This window comes from Hippopotamus amphibius, chromosome 4 (assembly GCF_030028045.1).
Source record: "Hippopotamus amphibius kiboko isolate mHipAmp2 chromosome 4, mHipAmp2.hap2, whole genome shotgun sequence".
NCBI classification, from domain to species: Eukaryota; Metazoa; Chordata; class Mammalia; order Artiodactyla; family Hippopotamidae; genus Hippopotamus; species Hippopotamus amphibius.
Window position 1 is genome coordinate 1,058,291 of NC_080189.1, and position 17,575 is coordinate 1,075,865.

At 57.1% G+C, this 17,575-nt stretch overlaps 1 protein-coding gene across 1 annotated transcript in view; it reads left to right on the forward strand.

The window, feature by feature from the left end:
• The window catches only part of PTPRN2 (protein tyrosine phosphatase receptor type N2), a 641,085-nt gene that overhangs the window by 552,190 nt on the left and 71,320 nt on the right, over positions 1-17,575 (forward strand). Inside the window, 1 exon segment of the mRNA XM_057732470.1 lies at positions 1,092-1,286. Coding sequence (XP_057588453.1) covers positions 1,092-1,286 — 195 coding nt within the window.

Here is a 17,575-nt window from a genome sequence, read left to right on the forward strand (position 1 = left end):
CTTTTGCTTCTGGTTTGTCTTTTCCGCCATCCCCTCCAGGTGCCCTGATCCCCGTGACCGGCCGGCTGCTCTAAGGGGCTGGGGGTTCGTGTCCCGACGGCCCCCCTCAAAGCGCCTGCGCCGTGCTCCGGCCTGGGGAAGGGCCAGTGCCGTGTCCCCGGGAGAGCGGGCCCTCACGATGGCCCAGTGGGCAGCAGCAGGGTGAGAGGGCAGGAAGCGGGCCCCAGCCCCGCGGCTGTGGCCTTGCCCGCGGGAGCCGCGAAGCCCGTGACGCTGGTCGGGGAAGCGGGGTGCGGCCCCGACGGCACCAGGTGGAGAGGACGGGCGCACGGGACCTTCAGCTCTCCAGCGAGTCCTTTCTCCCCTGAATGTTTTCAGGTCTTGGGCTCAGATTCTCTTACAGACTTTTTCTGGACATTGTTTTGTTTGACGGCTCGGGTGACACTGGGCAGAGGCTGGGAGTCACCGTAGCGTGACTGCTGGAATCCTCCCCAAAGGCGCTTGGTTGGTCAGAGGTGGGGGGGGGAGTCTGGCCGAGTCTTCCGGGGGTGGGTGACAGCCGAGCCCCGAGTCTGGCGGCCGAGGGCACTGCGGGGCCTCCCCGGCCAGGCGGGTCACGCATCCCTGTGCGAGGCGGCCCGGGACTCCGCAGCGGCCCAGCCAGGCTCTGTCGGGCGGGGGCTCGTCCTTCAGGGCTTTACCAGTTCGGGTGATGTTTGGCGAACGAGGAGAAGAACCAAATAGAGGGTTTTTTCCCTGAAGGCCCAGACCGTGGTGCCAATTTCTGTATTTCAGTCCACAGTGTAAAACGCCTTCCCTCCTGCCAGAGCCCACGTTCTGATAAGGAAGGTGCCTGGTTAGCGCACGTGACAGCGTTGTGAGGGTCCAGGACGGCCAGAGTTGGCCCAGCGGCCCCTTCTGAGTCTGTGTGTCTGTGCGTGTGTCTGTGTGTATATCTCTGTATCTGTGTCTCTGTGTGTCTGTGTGTCTGTGCGTGTGTGTCTGTGCATCTGCATCTGCAGAGCGCTGGTGGCCACAGCTGGGCCCGGGCACAGCTGGCGAGGCCCTGAGCGCTGCCCGCTGTCTTGCAGGAGCTGTGCCGCCAGCGCATGGCCGCGCGCCCGCCCGAGCGCCCCGAGGCCGCGCACACGTCCCGCGTCAGCAGCGTGTCCTCCCAGTTCAGCGACGGGCCGATGCCCAGCCCCTCGGCGCGGAGCAGCACGTCGTCCTGGTCGGAGGAGCCCGTGCAGCCCAACATGGACATCTCCACGGGCCACATGGTCCTGGTAAGGCGCGCGCCCTCCGCGAGGGGGCAGCCGGGAGAGGCCTGGGGCCGGCCTCCCCCCGCACGCGGCCGGCCCCCGCCCCGCCTCCCCGAGGGGGCGTGGTCCCCACGCGGCGCAGACCGCGGCCCGCCCCCCGAAAGCGCGCCGGCTGTGAGCGCGGCCTTCTCCGGCCCGGCCCGCCCCGCACAGCCGTCCCTGCCTCCCCCAGCCCCCCGCGCTCGGGGCGGCGTTTGGGGTGATACACGCGGCTCCTGCACTGCGTCTCCTTACGAGTGACGCGGAAGGGTCGCGGAAGCCGCCCCGCGGGCAGCCCCTGCCCAGGGTGGACCCCCCGCTGCCGCCCCCAGGCACGCGGCGCTGGACGCGGGATGCTGTCCGCGCTCTACTCGGAGGCTTGTTCACAGCCCAGCGCTTCTGGCCGTGGGGCCGAGCCCTGGCGGCCGTGTGGACGCCGCCCTGCCCGGTCTCCAGGCCGCGGCCTCCCCCTGTTCTGTGACCGTCCCGCCGGCCGTAGTGTCTCCTGCTGGGGACGGGTCTCCAGGTGACCAGCGGCGGAGCCCGGGTCACGGCTCCCGGGGCAGCGGGGCCCTCGGGCGCCGGGAGGCGTCTCCACTGCCCAGGGAGCTTCCCAGACCCACGCGGGGTGGGCCCTGCAAGCGTCTTCCTCCTGTTAAACATGTACTTGTGGGACCTTTCCTGCTCGCTTATTGAGTGGCAGTGTAGCCTGTGGAATTAAGCCACAAAAAGCCAGTGTCTCGGTCCCTTCTGGTGGCTTTACACTCTGAATTAGCTCTCTGTCTGGAGGCTGGAGGCCGAGGTGAAGGCCCGGCAGATGTGGGGTCCGGTGGGAGCCCGCGTCCTGGTTCACACACGTGTGCACCCGTGGGGACGGGCAGGGCGCTCTGACCCCGTCGTGAGGGCCCCGCCTCGTGCGTGACCCCATCACCTCCAAGCCCCGCCTCCTAACACCTGCACCTTGGAGGTTAGACTAGATTCCACACACACACACATTCACCCCAGAGCAGCCAGGAAACCACACGTTCACCAGAAACCGCCGTGCAAAGCCTGGAGGTGACCTGGGTGGGCGGAGAGGCCCTCTCCCGGCATGTCCAGTCCTGGGGCAGGAGGCCCGGGTGCCAGACCGACTGAGGGACGCAGCAGAGAGAACAGGCAAAAGGAAGTGAGAGTGGAGACGTGGAGCTCTGCTGGTCCGCGGGGCTGAGCGGACGCCTCCCTCTGCTCCCTCCCCACGCGGGGACGGAGGGCCCGGGGCTGAGCACGCAGTGCTCCCAGGCTCCGCGGGGGTCGCGAGGGCTGGGGCCTGAGTCCCACGGTTCGCGGCTTCGGGAGGAGACAGCGCATCCCTCCTGTTGCAGACGTGTGCAGCTGCCCAACTGCGCGACACGGCCAGTAGCTCGAAAAGAACCTCTTCTCTGGGTAAATAACAGTTATACTGGTTTAGAGCTGACTTTTTAGAGAACATTTCGACATTTGTCCCGTTTAGAAAAGGAAGCTCAACCGAAAGTTCCGATTCCTAACGAGATTCAGTTTTGGGGCCAACACATCAGCCCGGTGTGTTTATCTGACGGGTAGGCTGCGGGAGATGCGTTTCGAGAGCCTTTTTCGTGTTTTGGTATTTTCATATTTCAAGACACTTGAGTTGCAGCTTGATGGTATCTCACCTCCAAATGGGAGGGGAACACGTATTTTTCGTAAAAAACTGTGTTTTGTGGTTCCGGAGTGCGATGGCAGATGTGACAGGGAGCCTGGGGTGGCCTCTCTGTTGAAGTCCCGGAACCGCAGAGCTGGCCCGCCAGCCGCCAGCCACCCCGCGGCCGAGCCTAACGGGAGGCATCCCCCGGGCGGCGGCGGCCACATGGCTCTGACTCGGGCAGGTGTCCAAGCACACGTGCCCTGTCCCGCCGAGCAGCCCGGAAACCCGCACGCGCTCGGCCGCCCTGGGACTCGAGGCCCCTTCTCGTCACCCTGTGCTCCATTTGAGTTGGGATCACGGGCTGCTCCCCCCGCCTGCGAGTGGGGAGCAGGCACCGGCACCACGGCGAGAGGCCGTCTCCGCCACGGGGACCCCGTGCTCGCCCGAGCGTCTGCCCTCACGCCCCAGTCCTGGTTCTGCCCTCTGACCCACTTACAGAGGGGTCTCTCAGCCCCACCGTGGTCTTCCTCCCCCGTGCGGGACCCCGAGGTGTGGAGACGTGGCAGAAGTGGGCCCCACTTGACGTCTTTACATCTGCTCACCCACGAAAGCAGGTGAAGTGACTTGTCTTTTAGGCTCTGAAACTGCAGCCCTTTCCCACGGGAAAGGGCCACGGGACACGTCCAGCTGGACCAGAGCCACGTTCGCGGGGCTGGCCTGTCTTATTGCTGGTGCGTGGATGGCTGGCTCCCCGTCCACATGGGTGCAGAGAGGCCACGTGTGCCCAGACCTCAGGACACGTGAGAACCCCGACATCCCGACTCATGAAGGAGACGCACGTGGTGCTCAGGCGTCCCCACCCCTGCCAGGACCCGTCATGGTCGTAGGGGGCTGACACGCCCGCCTCCTGGAACCACACGCCGGGTGCTCAGAGGCCACCAGGAGAGTTAAAGTCCAGGCAGGTCCCAGGAGCCACATCTTCCTGATGCCAGGCTGCTCCCGTGCACGTCACGCAGACAGTACGCCTCAACTTCAAGACATGGTGGGATCGACAGCACAGCTGCCCGCGTCTGGACAGCAGGGTGGCAACGAGGCGTAGCCCTCGAGGCCAGAGGGAGGTTGGCCCCGTCCCCCGGGAAGTGCCGTGTCGCCCCTGCGCGGAACTGGAACGTCCTCCTTGGCCGAGGACACGGCCCTTTGAAGGAGTGAGTGGTACGGGAGGCCGAGAAGCCCAATACCGACCCATCCTGGAGGAGCGTCGGGGGCTGCCCTGGGGGAGGCGCCCTCGGCCCCGGGCCCCTTCTCCGGCCCCCCGTCACGCCATCCGCCGCAGGGCCTCGTTGGTGTACGTGCTGTGGTTTCACGCTGGACGCCAGGGCACCAAACTCTGGAAGCAGACACCCCTCCTCGGGGGGAGCCGCGTCCTCCCCCACCCCCGGGACGGAGGCGGGAGGCCCCATGAGGCTTTCCACGGGGGAAGGAAGGTCCCCCGGTCAACGGGGGGTCACGGGCCGCTGTGCAGATGACGAAGCCACGGACACCAGCCCAGCTGACGCGGGCCATCTTCCTGGGGAGGAGGCCGAGCGTAGCTTAACGGCGGGGAGGGGCTGAATTATCGTGGAGCCGGGGGTCCCAGCGGGTGGACAGGACGCAGAGAAGTGGGCCAGGGAGGCAGGGCTTGACCGAGGCCTGGAGGCACTGAGGTCTCAGGGACCCTGGAGTCGGCTGGTGCGGGGAGGTGGGGAGGGGAGGGCCCGGCCGCGCGATGGACACGGGGGAGGGGCTGGCCGGCCATCGAGACCCCTCCCCCCACAGGGGCCACATGGAGGGCGAGCAGCCTGCTGGCAGCTCGGAAGCTGGGGCCCCAGAAACCGGGGCAAAGCTAGGAAGCTTCGCTGTTTCCTGGCCCTGTGTCCCTGACAAATCCTGCCACCTCCGCCTTCTCCTCCCCGAAACAGGCTTAGAGTCGCGCCTCCTGAGAGGTCCCTGGGAGGGTGAAACACTGCACCTGTGGAGCCCACAGTTGTAACAATTAAGCCAGAAAGGATCAGGGCAAAAAAAAAAACAAAAAATGGAACCAGTTCTCCTTTGATGAAACTAAGGGGGAAAGGGCCTTCTCCACAGGGCAAGTGTCGCATGCCCTGGAAGCCGCAGCCCCGGGCACACAGTAAGGCTGCTCTGGGGGGGTGTGCAAGCCCAGGAGGGGTGCCCGGGAGGCTGGGCCTGACAGGCCACACGAGCCCTGCGGCGCCCAGGCCTGGGGCGAGGTGGGAGCCCCAGGACGTGTGCAGAAGGGACTGCATCACCCGGCGGGGGAGACGGGAGGGAAACGCCCTCAGCAGTGAACCCGGCTGGCTTCTGAAGGCACGTTTCCAAGGCAACGTGGCCGGGTCTGACCAGCCTCAGAGCAGAGCTCTGGAAACAAGTGGCCTCGTTCCAGTGACTTTATGGAACTATTATCAACATCATTGTGTTTTACGTATGTCGTGGGACACGGCTTCTTAAGAACTGCCATCCATCCTTTTGGAAGGTAAAGGATCACCTTTGAATTTCTCCTACAAAAAGACCTGTTTCTAGAGCACATCTGCTTTCAGAGGCTGGCGTTCGTGGGTGAGGTCATGAGCAGGTGGCTGTCCTGACTCCTGGTTCCTTGGGAACCAGCCGCTGGTAAAGAGGCCCCGCACGGCGCACGGCTGTGTAGACGGAGGGGCCGTACCTCCGTCCGAGGTGAAGGTGAGGGTATGGACTGGGTCTTCGCATCCCCTTTACTCTTGGAGGATATGACAGGGGTGAGCGTTTATGTGACAGCACTGTCCCAAGAAACCATCAAGTAGAAACTGGTGTCAGCCCGTTTCACAGATGAAGGCAGTAGAACCAAGAGCGGTGACGTAAGCATCTGGAAAACGGGAAGTTGCCGCGTTGCAGACCGTGATGAGGCTCCCATCACCACCGAAGACACGGAGCAGATGTGTTTGGTGACGGACAGTTGCAGGGGCGAAGGGTGCTGTGTCCACCCAGGAGGCGGGCCACCTCCATCCGCGCAGCGCCCCGCAGGGCTCGCGGCCCCTGCCAGGCGTCCGCCTCCTGTGCGCCTCGGTCATGCGACACCGGCACTGAGGGATGGCTCTCGTCTTACCTCCCGCCAGGGCCCCTAGCGGGCGCTTTTACACCCACGGACAGCGTAAGCTTGTTGCCTAACCGGGAGGTGACGTCTCTTCCAGGCTGAGGGTCTGTTGGGGGGGCAGGGCAGCCCCGGTTTCTTCGCCTTTAAATTGGGCACCTGTGTTCCTGAAAGGGTGTTGCCCAGGGTCCCCGCCGCAGGCCCGGTCCTGCTCGGTGTGACGCCATGTGCGTCGCGGCTCAGCCGGCCGCTGCCCGCGCGGCGAGGGTGACGGGGTCACCGTGTGCCCACTCGGGGGCCTCAAGGCCAGCTGAGCCCGGGGTCTGCCCGCCGCCGTGGGGCCCACACCCGCACACGCGGAGCTCTGAGGCCGTGGCTTCCACCGGCGGTGCTGCTGTCGGTGGTCTGCGCTTGGAGGGGCACGAGCGTGCGTGGAAGCTGTTTCCTGCCGCGTGAACCCTGCCCGAGGCCGAGACAGAGGCCCCCCGGGAGCGAAGCGGCTCAAACGCACCGCGCGAGCGCCCTCGGCCCCCGCCCTCCCGGCGCTTTGGAGGCGGCCGTGGAGGCCTCACGGGGTCAGGCGTCCAGGCTGCGCTGAAGCGGCAGCGTGCGAGCCGGGCGGGGGGGGCCCGGCCAGGGTCAGAGGGACGCACGCCCTCTCGGGCCGCCCGGGGCTGCTGCGGAGGCCGTGCTGTCAACCCGAGTCCAGTTCCAGGGGAACCGATCCGAGCCCCGACGGCGGCCGAGCCTTGGGCTGGCCCTAACCCGGCGGCCCCGCGTCTGAGCGGCTCGGCGGCTTTTCTAGGGCCCCTGCGTCCGCGCAGTCTCTCACGCCAGGTACCGTCCCCACGACCCGGAAACACCTGCGCTGGAGGTGAGCTCTGCAGCCAGAACCCGTCAGCACCTGCGTCTGCTCACGGCCCCTCAGGGTGCAGGGGACCCGCTACTCAGACAGGCGTGTGCATGTGTGTGTGTGGTGCCCAGCGTGTGTGTGTGCGCGCATGTGTGTGTGGTGCCCAGTGTGTGTGCGTGCGTGTGTGTGTGTGCGTGTGTGGTGCCCAGCGTGTGTGCGTGCGTTGTGTGTGTGTGCGTGTGGTGCCCAGTGTGTGTGTGCGCGTGTGTGTGCGTGCACGTGTGTGTGGTGCCCAGTGTGTGTGCGTGCGTGTGTGTGCGTGCGTGTGTGGTGCCCAGCGTGTGTGTGGCACACAGCAGACGTTTACTCCATCATTGAGCCGGTTCCTCTGCCTCCTCGGGGTCGTGGGTACCACCCTCCATCTCCGTCCTCACAGGAGGGCGTTCACCTGGCAGTTCCCAAACTGAAAGCAACGTCCAGCTGTTAATCCTGCATTTTCTTAAAAGCAAGTTTACAGTGACCTGAATTTACAGGGCTTTTAGCATTTTCCTGTTGTTTGAGTCCCAGCCATCCAGGTTCAAGGACTGTGTTTTGTGTTTGTGTCATGGAAACATTTGAGTAATGGAGCACACCTGGTGGGAAAGTAGGCGCTGGAGAGCTTGTCTCCCGTCCACGTGCCCACGTCTGGGACCCCAGCCCCTCGCCCACAGCCGACACCCGGACCTGCACACTGTCCTGCACGTGGCACCATGTCTGGGAGACGGATCCACGGGAGTGCACGTGACGCTGCTCCTCTTCCTCATGGTGTCTTGTACTGTTGTTGGATGTGCAGTGACCTCTTTATTGATTGTGTACTGTTAAAGGGCACGCCGGCGGTTTTCAGATCTTGCCACGGTGGCATCACCGCACGTGTAGGAACAACTGTAGGTTGAATTTCTGGAAGAGCCTGGGCCAGCGAGGGTGCTTATCGCTCATCCTGAGAGGTGCTGCCAGGTTTCCTGCCAAAGCACTTGGCTGACACTCCCACCCACTATGCGGGAAAGGGTGCTGTGCCCCCGGCCCTCCCTGGGCTCGGGTACCAGCAGCTCTGATCTTCCCCTGGCGGTTGGAGATGCTCTTTCAGAGGCGTTTACGTCTCTCTAGCCGTGTGTGACTTTTCATAATCCGGGGGGCCGTTTGTTCTTCCTTCCAAGAGTGCTTCCAGCCGGGCCCTCGGGGCGCCCACCCCGGGGAGGAGCTCTGCGTGTCACACAGCGCCAGCCCCCGCCACGGGTGCCGACGCGCTCACTCACCTGGCGGCGTAACGAAACGAGTCCACTCTCGCCTGTCTCCCGTGTCCACGTGTCAGTCCACACGTGAGAGTCAGCCCCGGACTCAGCTGGCCTGCAGCCCCTCCCGGGGGCCCTGGCGGCTGGGGTGCGGCCTGTGCTGAGGGACCGTGACCGTCCGCCCGCACTCGCCGGCCCCCCAGGCCCCGGGCCCCTCTGGCAGCCGCGTCGTGGGTGACTCGTGACAGCTGGGTGCCGACACAAGGCGACGAGGGCCGCCTCCACCTCTCAGTCTTCGGGGCGCAGCGTATTTATTATATTTCTGGTGAGGGGTGTTTCTTGCCTTGTTATTTTTAAAAATCTGATTTATCACTTAAAGTGGTAGAATGATGCTAGAAAGTTTCTCCTGCTTGTTAGACCTTCTGGTGGTGAGTAAGTGTCCAGTTAGTATTTGCTGAATTAGGTTGAATAGTCAAACCCTAAATTTGGTAGTAAGATTGTGAGTTAATGTTTTGGAGGGGAGAAAATGGAAACTGGTGTCCAGATAGCACTTGGAACGTCTCCGTTCCTACGTACGAACGAGAAATGTTTGCTGAGCGCCCCGTGGCCTACTGGGACCTCCCTCGAATAAACCTGATGGGATGCCCAGAAAAGAGGCCGCGTTCTTCCGGCCCATGGGGTCCCGCCTGGGAAGTGAGCGACGGCGGTGTTAGTCCAGGCCCAGGGCGGGACCATCGGACTACTCATGTACAGACGTGTGTGTGAAATTAATAGCATATAACATGTAGCTCTCGAAGTTGTGCTTCCAGCAGTAATTCATCAGTGAACCAGGTCTGCTCAGCTTTCCGTCCTTGGCATCTGGCGCAGTTCTCGGACACGATGCTCAGAAGACATTTCCCGAGCACCTGTGTGACGCCGATGGCCGGTGTGTTGCCCCTGAGAGGTTTCCAGTCCACGTGACGTGAGGAGGAGGGCATGGCTGGGATACACTGGGCACAGCCAAGAGCCAATCACGTTCTCTGCTGGGAGCCGTCTCCGTCCCGGGGGGCCTGGTCAGGGAGGGACCACTGTCCCGGGGCGGGCAGGAGACAGCAGGAACGGTCGCAGCTCCTCCGGGAGCCCTGCTTCCGCTCACAGGGTGAGGGTCCGTGGGAGAAACAGGACGTTCGCGCAGCCTCGCGTGGCCGTGACCCTGGGCCAGACGTCGGGCGTCCTGAGCGCCGGCACTCCCTCCCCGTGCGGCGCTGCGGCTCCTTGAACAAGAAAAGACGTCTGGTTATTGGTTTGTTCACTTACTTGAGCGTGTCTGCAGAGGGTGAGGGCATTTGTGGCAAACAGGCAGGAGCTGAGTGGCGCGTGACCGCTGACCTCTGGTGTGTGCTCTCTTCCGGAGGCCGAGGGGAGGGACCCAGAGATGTCCTGATGGAAGGTGGTCCCAGATCCAGGGGCTGCTCCCCAGGGCGAGCCCTGGCGCAGCTCAAAACTCTGTCGGCTCGGGCTTCCCCACCCAGAAAGCGTGACGGCTGACAAAGGCCGCGTGACGGCACGGGTGTCGGGGAGAGTGGGGCGCTCTGCGGGACGGTCCCCGCGCCTGCAGGGCTGTCCAGACATCCTCGGTCCTGGAGACACTGGAGGCGAGGCGCTAGGGGAGGGGACGTGGCTGAGAGCGAGCTGGCAGGGCGGGTGTCGTACCTGCTGATGCCGCGTTCAGCTCGTGCACCCCGTCCGGCTGCGTGGGCACCTGCGTCACCGTGTGCCCGCGGCGGCGCCCCCTGACCTCCGCCGGGACGGCCGGGTTTGCCTCGTTGCCTCTTTCCCCTCTCCCGGCTCCCCAGCTCTGGGTTCATGATCGCTCTGGTAATTGTGACAGGCACATCTCTGCCCTCCTCCCAGGCGAGCTCGGAGACTGGCTCAGAAGCCGGTGTCTGCCTCTGACACACGTGTTGTCATTGCCCAGAATTTCCGTTTCACCTTGTGTTTACACCCTTAAGGTGGCCATTTTTATCACCGATTTTCATAGTCAGCACTTGTGCAGGTGGACTCATTTTTTCCCTTCACCATCCCTCCTTGCTTCTCAGTTCTTTGTTTTGATTAAAATTTCCTCTTTTCCAAAAACATATCCTTCTTTCAGACTTCTAGTAGGAAAGTCTCCGTCTTTGTCCGAAAACGTCTTTAATTAATCCTCACACTTGCACGATAGATTAGACAAGGATCGGGTTCTAGTCAATTCTCTCTCATTACTGTGAAAACACTGTTTTCTCGCCCTGGCTGCCATAGCTGTTGCAAGGCTGTTTGTTGCTGGTCCGGGGCCGTTCCTTTGTGGGGCCTCTTACTTTCTTCCTGGATTCTACACCTCCATTGTTCTGGGACGTCTTTGTGTCCTGCCTTGGTGTGGACCTGTTTTATGATATGTGGGTTTTGTTTTGAGGGGGTTGTTTTTTGTTTTATTTTTTGCTCAGAACTTACTTTGTTTCCTGAATCAGAGAATTGCTATTTTGCATCAGTTCTAGAAAATGACAACCCATTTCTGGGTTAAATTTGACAGTCTTCGGTTCTCTCAGTTCTGTCCCCTAGTAGAAAAAGGTGGGCATCCCTGCCGTCCCTTCCAGGTTTTCTCTCTCTATCCCTCCGCCCTGCATTCCAGGGAACTTCCTCAGACCTGTCATCCGACATGCCTTGTTTCTCTTCAGCAGTGTCTGATCTACCACATGATCCACCTCTTGTATCTGTGATCTCCAGGGATACATTTTTCATTGCAGTTGGTCTGTTACTCTTTTTCAGATCTGCCTGCTGTGTCGCTCTTGTCCTATATTGCTGATCCTCTTTTAATATCTTCAGTTATTATCAAGGTAGCATTTGACTGTCTCCATCGAATACTCCTGTTGTCTAAGTTCCTGTGAACCGAAACCTGCTCTTGGGTATGTTTGCCATCTGGTGGGTTCTGTAATTTCAGATTATAAGCTCTTCATAAGGCTCTATCTCTTGGAATTTTGTGTGAACCTCAAAAGAGAGATTTTGAGATTGATATCCCAGCCATTCCGGGCTGTCATTAAACCAGGACCATCTTTACATCAATTCCCCACCCAGCGATTCCTGGACAATGCGTATATTATGAATTCGACCCTCAATCCTAGGCGAGGCCCAGGATCCAGATACCTTCCCATTCTGAGTCCGTATGGAGACAGGTAAGCTTCCTTGCAGCCTGAGCAAACGCTTTCACTCACCGTGTGGTCTTCTGAGGGTCTTGGTTTGCATGGGGTCTCACCGCCATCCCCCTGCCTCCTGTGGCCCCACGTGGATGGTGGCCCTGGGCTTGAGGTACAGAAGATCATTTGGCCCCGCCCTCCCTCAAAGGCTTCCGTGACTTTGGGTCACCTGCCTCCCTCTTTATGTGGATTCCTGAGGATTTCCCTGAATTCTGTGGCAGACAGCCTGTGCCGTCCACCGAGCATCTCCAGGCGTCTTGTAGAGGAGGCCCTTCAGGTTATCTTGTTCTCCAGGAACGTGAGACTCATCACAGGTTAAACACGGTGCAGACGGCTGCTACCAGTTAATGTCACCTCACTGTGACAGTCACATCTGGGGCCCAGCTCTGTGTTCCGCATGATGAAGACACCTCACGTGCTCCCCGCGATCAAAGAGAGCAGTCGGCTACCTCATTCCGGCCAGTTCCCACACTCCCCTCCCTGTGTGCGTGCAGAGGGTCCGCCTTGCTCCAGGGACGTGCCTGCACACCTGTGTGTGCCGCACAGGCTGCCCATGGATGTGCCCTGCAGGCACCTGGGGAGGTGCGCAGGCGCGTGGGCCCCACGTGCTGGCGGCTGGTCGCCATGGAGAAACTCCAGTGGCGCGTGTGTCGCAGTGACGATCGAGGCAGCTGTCGGGAGGGGTGGGCGCCAGTTCCGTAGTTGGGCTGTGCTGCAACGGAAGAGCAGGATGGGTGACATCAGATAATCCTCCTGCTTCACCCATCAAACCTTGGGAACTCGTGGGCATGTAATTCAGGCCCCACACAATGTGATTGGCAGCCGAACTCGGGAGAGATGAAAAGTACATCTGATAGTCTTATCTCTAACTTTTCACCGTAAAAGGTGAAAATAATTTTTGATAGACCAACTCTCTTCTCTCTTCTACCTTGAACTCCTCATTTCAAATCAATTGAACAAAGAACACTTGTCAACGAACTCCTGGTTATTGTGGCTGACTATTGAATCTTCATTTTTCCTTTTTCTTCACTGTATTTTAGCTATTTCACTGCTGGTTGGAAGGTCTGGGAAAAGAAAGGAGATAGACATCTAGATTTCATTCCCTCTTAGCAGGTTTGGTTGAAGAGATGAAGCCACATTTTTGTGTCTTGTATGAACTGTTTCTGTTTTGGTGCCATTTCTATTCCCGCATTCTTGTGTTACTGTTCATGAGCATGTAGCCTGTTGGTTTTAGGAAGTTAAAAACCAAACATTCTACTTGCAAAGAGCACCTTTAGAACATCTGCAAATATTTTCTAATAATATGGCGTGGAATCCAGCGTTTCCCATCTGCATGTGGGAGAGAAAATTCATGTCCATGTTGCTGTCCTAGGTAACCTTTACTGCACGCGCTGGAATTCTTTATTCTTCCCAAAAACTTCATCAGAAAATCGTAATGAGTACATCATTGGTACAGAACAGAAAAGGCTGCTGCTAAGAAAAGACCTACTGCTTTGTGATGCGCGAGATGCTGTCTGTGTGTTGCTAGGCAACCATCCCTCCTCCTTCCACTTCCTGAAAGGTTTCCCTGTTAAACGGCTGTCGTCATCTTTCGAGTGAAAATTGTCTCCTCTGGGCGTTTTCATGTCAGTTGGGTGATAGTGAAGGTGTTGGGTCTTAGAGAGAATCTGCTCTTATGATTGTGACTTGGAATTGGCCACTTGAATTTTGCAGGTGACCATCCGGTTGGGGAGGCGTGGGTGGATGGCCCTTTAAACACACGGATCTGCTGGTGCACACGTATGGGAACGTTGTTTGAAGCTGCTCTTCAAGAAGAGCTTAAGGCAACACTGCCCGAGTCACGAAACGACAGTGAGGATGTAAATGATTTCTTCATGGCTCGACTTCTTGTCTGAGGGTTACCCATTAGGGTCCCCCTCTCCGTGCGAGAGGTGGCAGGGGTGTCCTTTTGGAGATTCCACTGTCTCCTAGAACCTGTTCCTGTGTTAGCAGATCTCTGCGGGTTGGTTATCTTAAAACTGCATTGTCATGATTCTTTTTTCCTCTTATTTCCTATTAATTCTGGAATCCGAGGTTGGTTTCCAACTACATTTTGAACATTAATGGAATTTCTAAATAACTCATGGTTGAAAGTATTTTTCATATATCAAAAAGACATGATTGAGGCTAGAATTAAATTCTTATTTTCTCACTTAATGAAGACTTTTTATTAATCTATAGTAATAAAAATGTATTGTACAACTATTTGCAAATGCATTCTTTCATATTGTCCAAGTAATTTATAAAAAGTAAACAGAAAGGTAGCTTTAGCCAGTTTACTTTTCTAGTTAAACTATTCTGATTTCTCTTCCACATCAAAGTCTCCGAAATGTTAACTTCCTTTGTAAAGATTAGCATTGGCTTCTGCAGTAAAGCATCTATAGACAAACTCTGATTATCCAAAGAATGAGAGGATTTAATTATTGTTAAACACAGAGGTTTACAGTGGATGAGAAACTATTTAGGAGAGTTTAATTGATTCAGAATGATTGGGGTTTAGGTCTCCATCTTTCTTGCAGTTTCTTCTCAGTTTTCCAGTGTTTGCCATTTATCTATGAAGATTAACATATCGTTGGTAAAAATAAAACAACTTAATAGTAATTTTTTGTTTAATAAGCAGCTATATCAGGCGTTTAAAATGCCATCGGTAGACATCTTAAACTTTTAAAAGGCAGAAATTAGTAGAAATATCATGAACTTGAATTAATTTTCCTTTAGACTTGTGTTAATGGAAGTAGCTGCAGCCTGGCGGACTGATATTTAAAATCACCGCATTGTCAATTGTGAGAGGTTTTTTTTTTTACCGTCTGTAGACCAAAAGTACAAAAAGAAGAGAAGCACACAAAAGATTATTTGGTAAAGGCAGGTGGTCTGGATGAATAATGTTTCTTTCATTAACATATTTCCCTTATTAACTGTATAATTAATTGTACGTAGCCCAGGGAAGCTATGGAAATTGCATTTTGAGTTGTATCAAAGCTGCCTTATGCTTCAGACTTCCATGCAATTTACGGTTAATGAATCTAGAGATGGGCGCCTCCAGTCTGTAATTATTACTTACTGTTTGAATGACAAGCAAAGAATTTTATCAGCAGAGTTTTAAATGAAAGGGGATTAGCCGCTAATGTTGAAATTGTTCATCTTATGAAAATAATTTTGAAGAAAATGTCTTAGTGGGAAGAGGGGTTTGAGGAAGGCGTTTGCCATTAAAATAGTCATTTCCCGACACTCCGCACGGATCTGTCCACGTCTGACAGCAGGGTGCACGTATTTTTGAAAGTGAATGAATATTTTATAGGGTCCAGGGCTGCTCATGCATCCCAGGAATAGATTATGCAATGTTCCCAAATATCCCAGCCAAGGTGAGAGAGTTGGTAAACCAGCCAGAGAAAAAGGCGAGGCGGAAAAAATAAAGCACATGCGAATATTCTGCAAGAGATTATAATTTGTTTAATAGCATAGGTCTGCCTTTCCCCCTGCTGAGGGCTCAGTTAAGATTGTAAACAGCAAGTATTGTTGAGGGAAACTGTAAAACGAAGCACTGAGACCCACGTTTCCTGAAAGGTTTCACTGGCAGGGCCTCCATGGCTCAGTGTCTCTCAAAGTGACCCTGGCGGTCACTGAGACCGCGTGTCCGCGGTGCAGCTCCAGCCTTGGTCCCGGGGCTGCATCAGAGGTGCGGAGCTGGGCCCCTTCCCCAGGCGGGGGGTCCGTGGGTGGGCGCACCCTTCTGCACCCACCGGCGCTGGCGGAGCACCCGGGCTGGACCAGGCTGTGCTCCAGACGCTGGAGAGGCCTGAGGGGTGAAGCCACCGGTGCGTCGTCGGTGCCCAAAACGCATCTCACCTTCCTTTCTTTGTGCTGGTTTTTCCCACGGAGCTGATGACACGGGCTCACATACTCAGTTTAGAGCATCACCCGGTCAGAGCCCAGCATCCCGTGAACAGGAAAAAGGCAGTGTTCAGATTGTCAGAAGCTCTGCAAGATTGGTCTGGCGGGGACGTCCCTTTCAGGGCCAGTGGCGGATGCCACGCGTGCTCTCGCTCACGGTCGTGCCGGAGCTCCACGCGGGCTCGAGGAAGCAGCCGGGCCCGAGCTCTGGGTGGTTCCCTGGGCATCCTGGGCTCCTCCCTCGTAGCGCCGGAGGAGGACGAGCAGGCGTGACACCTGCTGTAAGTGTGTGCTCTTGTTGCTTCCTAAGAGTTCTCGTTTTCTCAAAGCTGGTCTCGTCACGGCTTCAGCTGAATGCCCCTGAATGCACTGGGCCTGTCGGTTACGCCGCGCCTGAATCTCTCAGAGAATGTTTTCCTGTCGTCTGGGAATCAGTCCACGATTGCCATGGGAGTTAATACCTGGAACCCAGGTGAACTGAAAGAACTGATCAGTACTTCTGACCCACAGGGAGATCCGCTCCCCGGAACTGGGACTAGTCACCACGTGCTTCTGACTCGGCCGTGTTTGTGTTTGGAAATGCACACGTGCTCGCACACCTTTGACTGTAGTTCAATAGCTGCCTTATTTGTGTAAGAATATCAGAGATTCCAGGTCGGTTTAGTTGCTCGATTGATTTTACCTATCAAGTTTGGGTTAAGCTGTCATTGGCTGTTCCTTTTCTGTGGTCCTGTGGGCAAACTTATCTTCAGTGACATTTTGTAGAGCAGCTGAGATAAAAACTAGTGTCATCAAATATCTGAACGTTTGTCCAGGTAACAAAGCAGGAAGATGACGAGAAGTGTCAGGGCTGTTGATGGAATTTTCAGATTTTTACCCAGATTTTCTGACTCCCGGTGAATGTAGGCTGCAACCTTGTTTCCTCACTGTGGTTGTGTGAGGAGTAAGGGGTTTAAACAGTTACTAAGTTTGCAGACATTTAGGAGGATAGGAAGAACAGGCTGGATGGCGAAATGAGCGGGGTCTGTGTCGAACCCACCCAGACCCTCTAACTTGCTCTATTAGCGAATCCTGGCACGTCTGCCCGCGCTGTCCCCGAGTCCCAGCCCAGCCCTGAGCTCCCTCGCGGGGGCGGCAGCTGGCGTCCTCGGTCCCTGCCCTGGGCTGGCGTTACCTCCCCAAAGCAGCTTCATCTGCAGCAGCCGCTTCTGCCTAAAGCTCCCCGCTGGCTTCACGTTGCTCTTGAAATAAGCTCCAGACTCCCCCCTGCCCGGGCTTTCGAGCCCTCGTGGGCCTGGCCCGTGACCGCCCCCTCCCTCCCGGCGCCCCGGCCACCCTGGCCTCCTCTCCGATTGGGAGCTGCCAGGCCTGTTCCCACCCGGGACCGTCTCTCTCCTGTAACGCCCCCACCGCCCTCTGCACCCCCAGCGCCTTTCCGTCTTGCAGGAGGGGCCTCCCTTGCTGGACCCCTCACATCCCTCCCCTCCCCCGTACACACCACCCCCCCACCCCGCCACCCAGTTGCCTTTATGTTGCTGTTTTATGTCCTCTTCCCATCTACTGTTGCCTGAAGTTATCTTTCTATATTATGTTCACCTACTTGTGTGTGGTCTGCTCTCCAGCTAAAGCATCAGCCCCTTGAGGACAGAGTCTTTGATCAGCTACCTGCTTGTCCTCAGAACATACGACCTCCCCGTCTCATACCATATGCTTTTAATAAAGGTAGTTGAATGAATGAATAAATGGCTAAACCCACCAACAAATGAGCAGGAATCTGAAATAATACTGCAACTCTAAACGCTCTCTTCCACAATTAGAGGAGGAATCCGGGCTTCACTCATAAAGCCAGGCAAGCTTCTTTTGCGTTCAATTAAAATATAAATAGCTGTACATTTATGGAAATAGGGTATAATTCTCTTAATTATTTTCCATTGCTTGTAAGTATTCACCTTTGTATTTTGCCTATGCTCATATAACCTTAATTTTTAAGGTGTTAAATAAGATAGAAAGGTTCATCAAATTGTTCACTTAAAATTCTTTGAGCTTCTTGAAAACAACAGCCCAGAAATGCGCAGCGAAGCTGCTGCCGTGGCTGTTATCTCGTGGCTCCCCTCGGCCTTTCTGCAGAAGACCTTTGTCACCCCCTCCTACGCACACACCCGAGATGGTATCGCACCGAAGCACCCAGCGTGGAACAGACTCTCAGCTGTGTGGAAAAATGAGCCTCTCCTCTATTTAGGCAGAGGAGGTGGTAAGG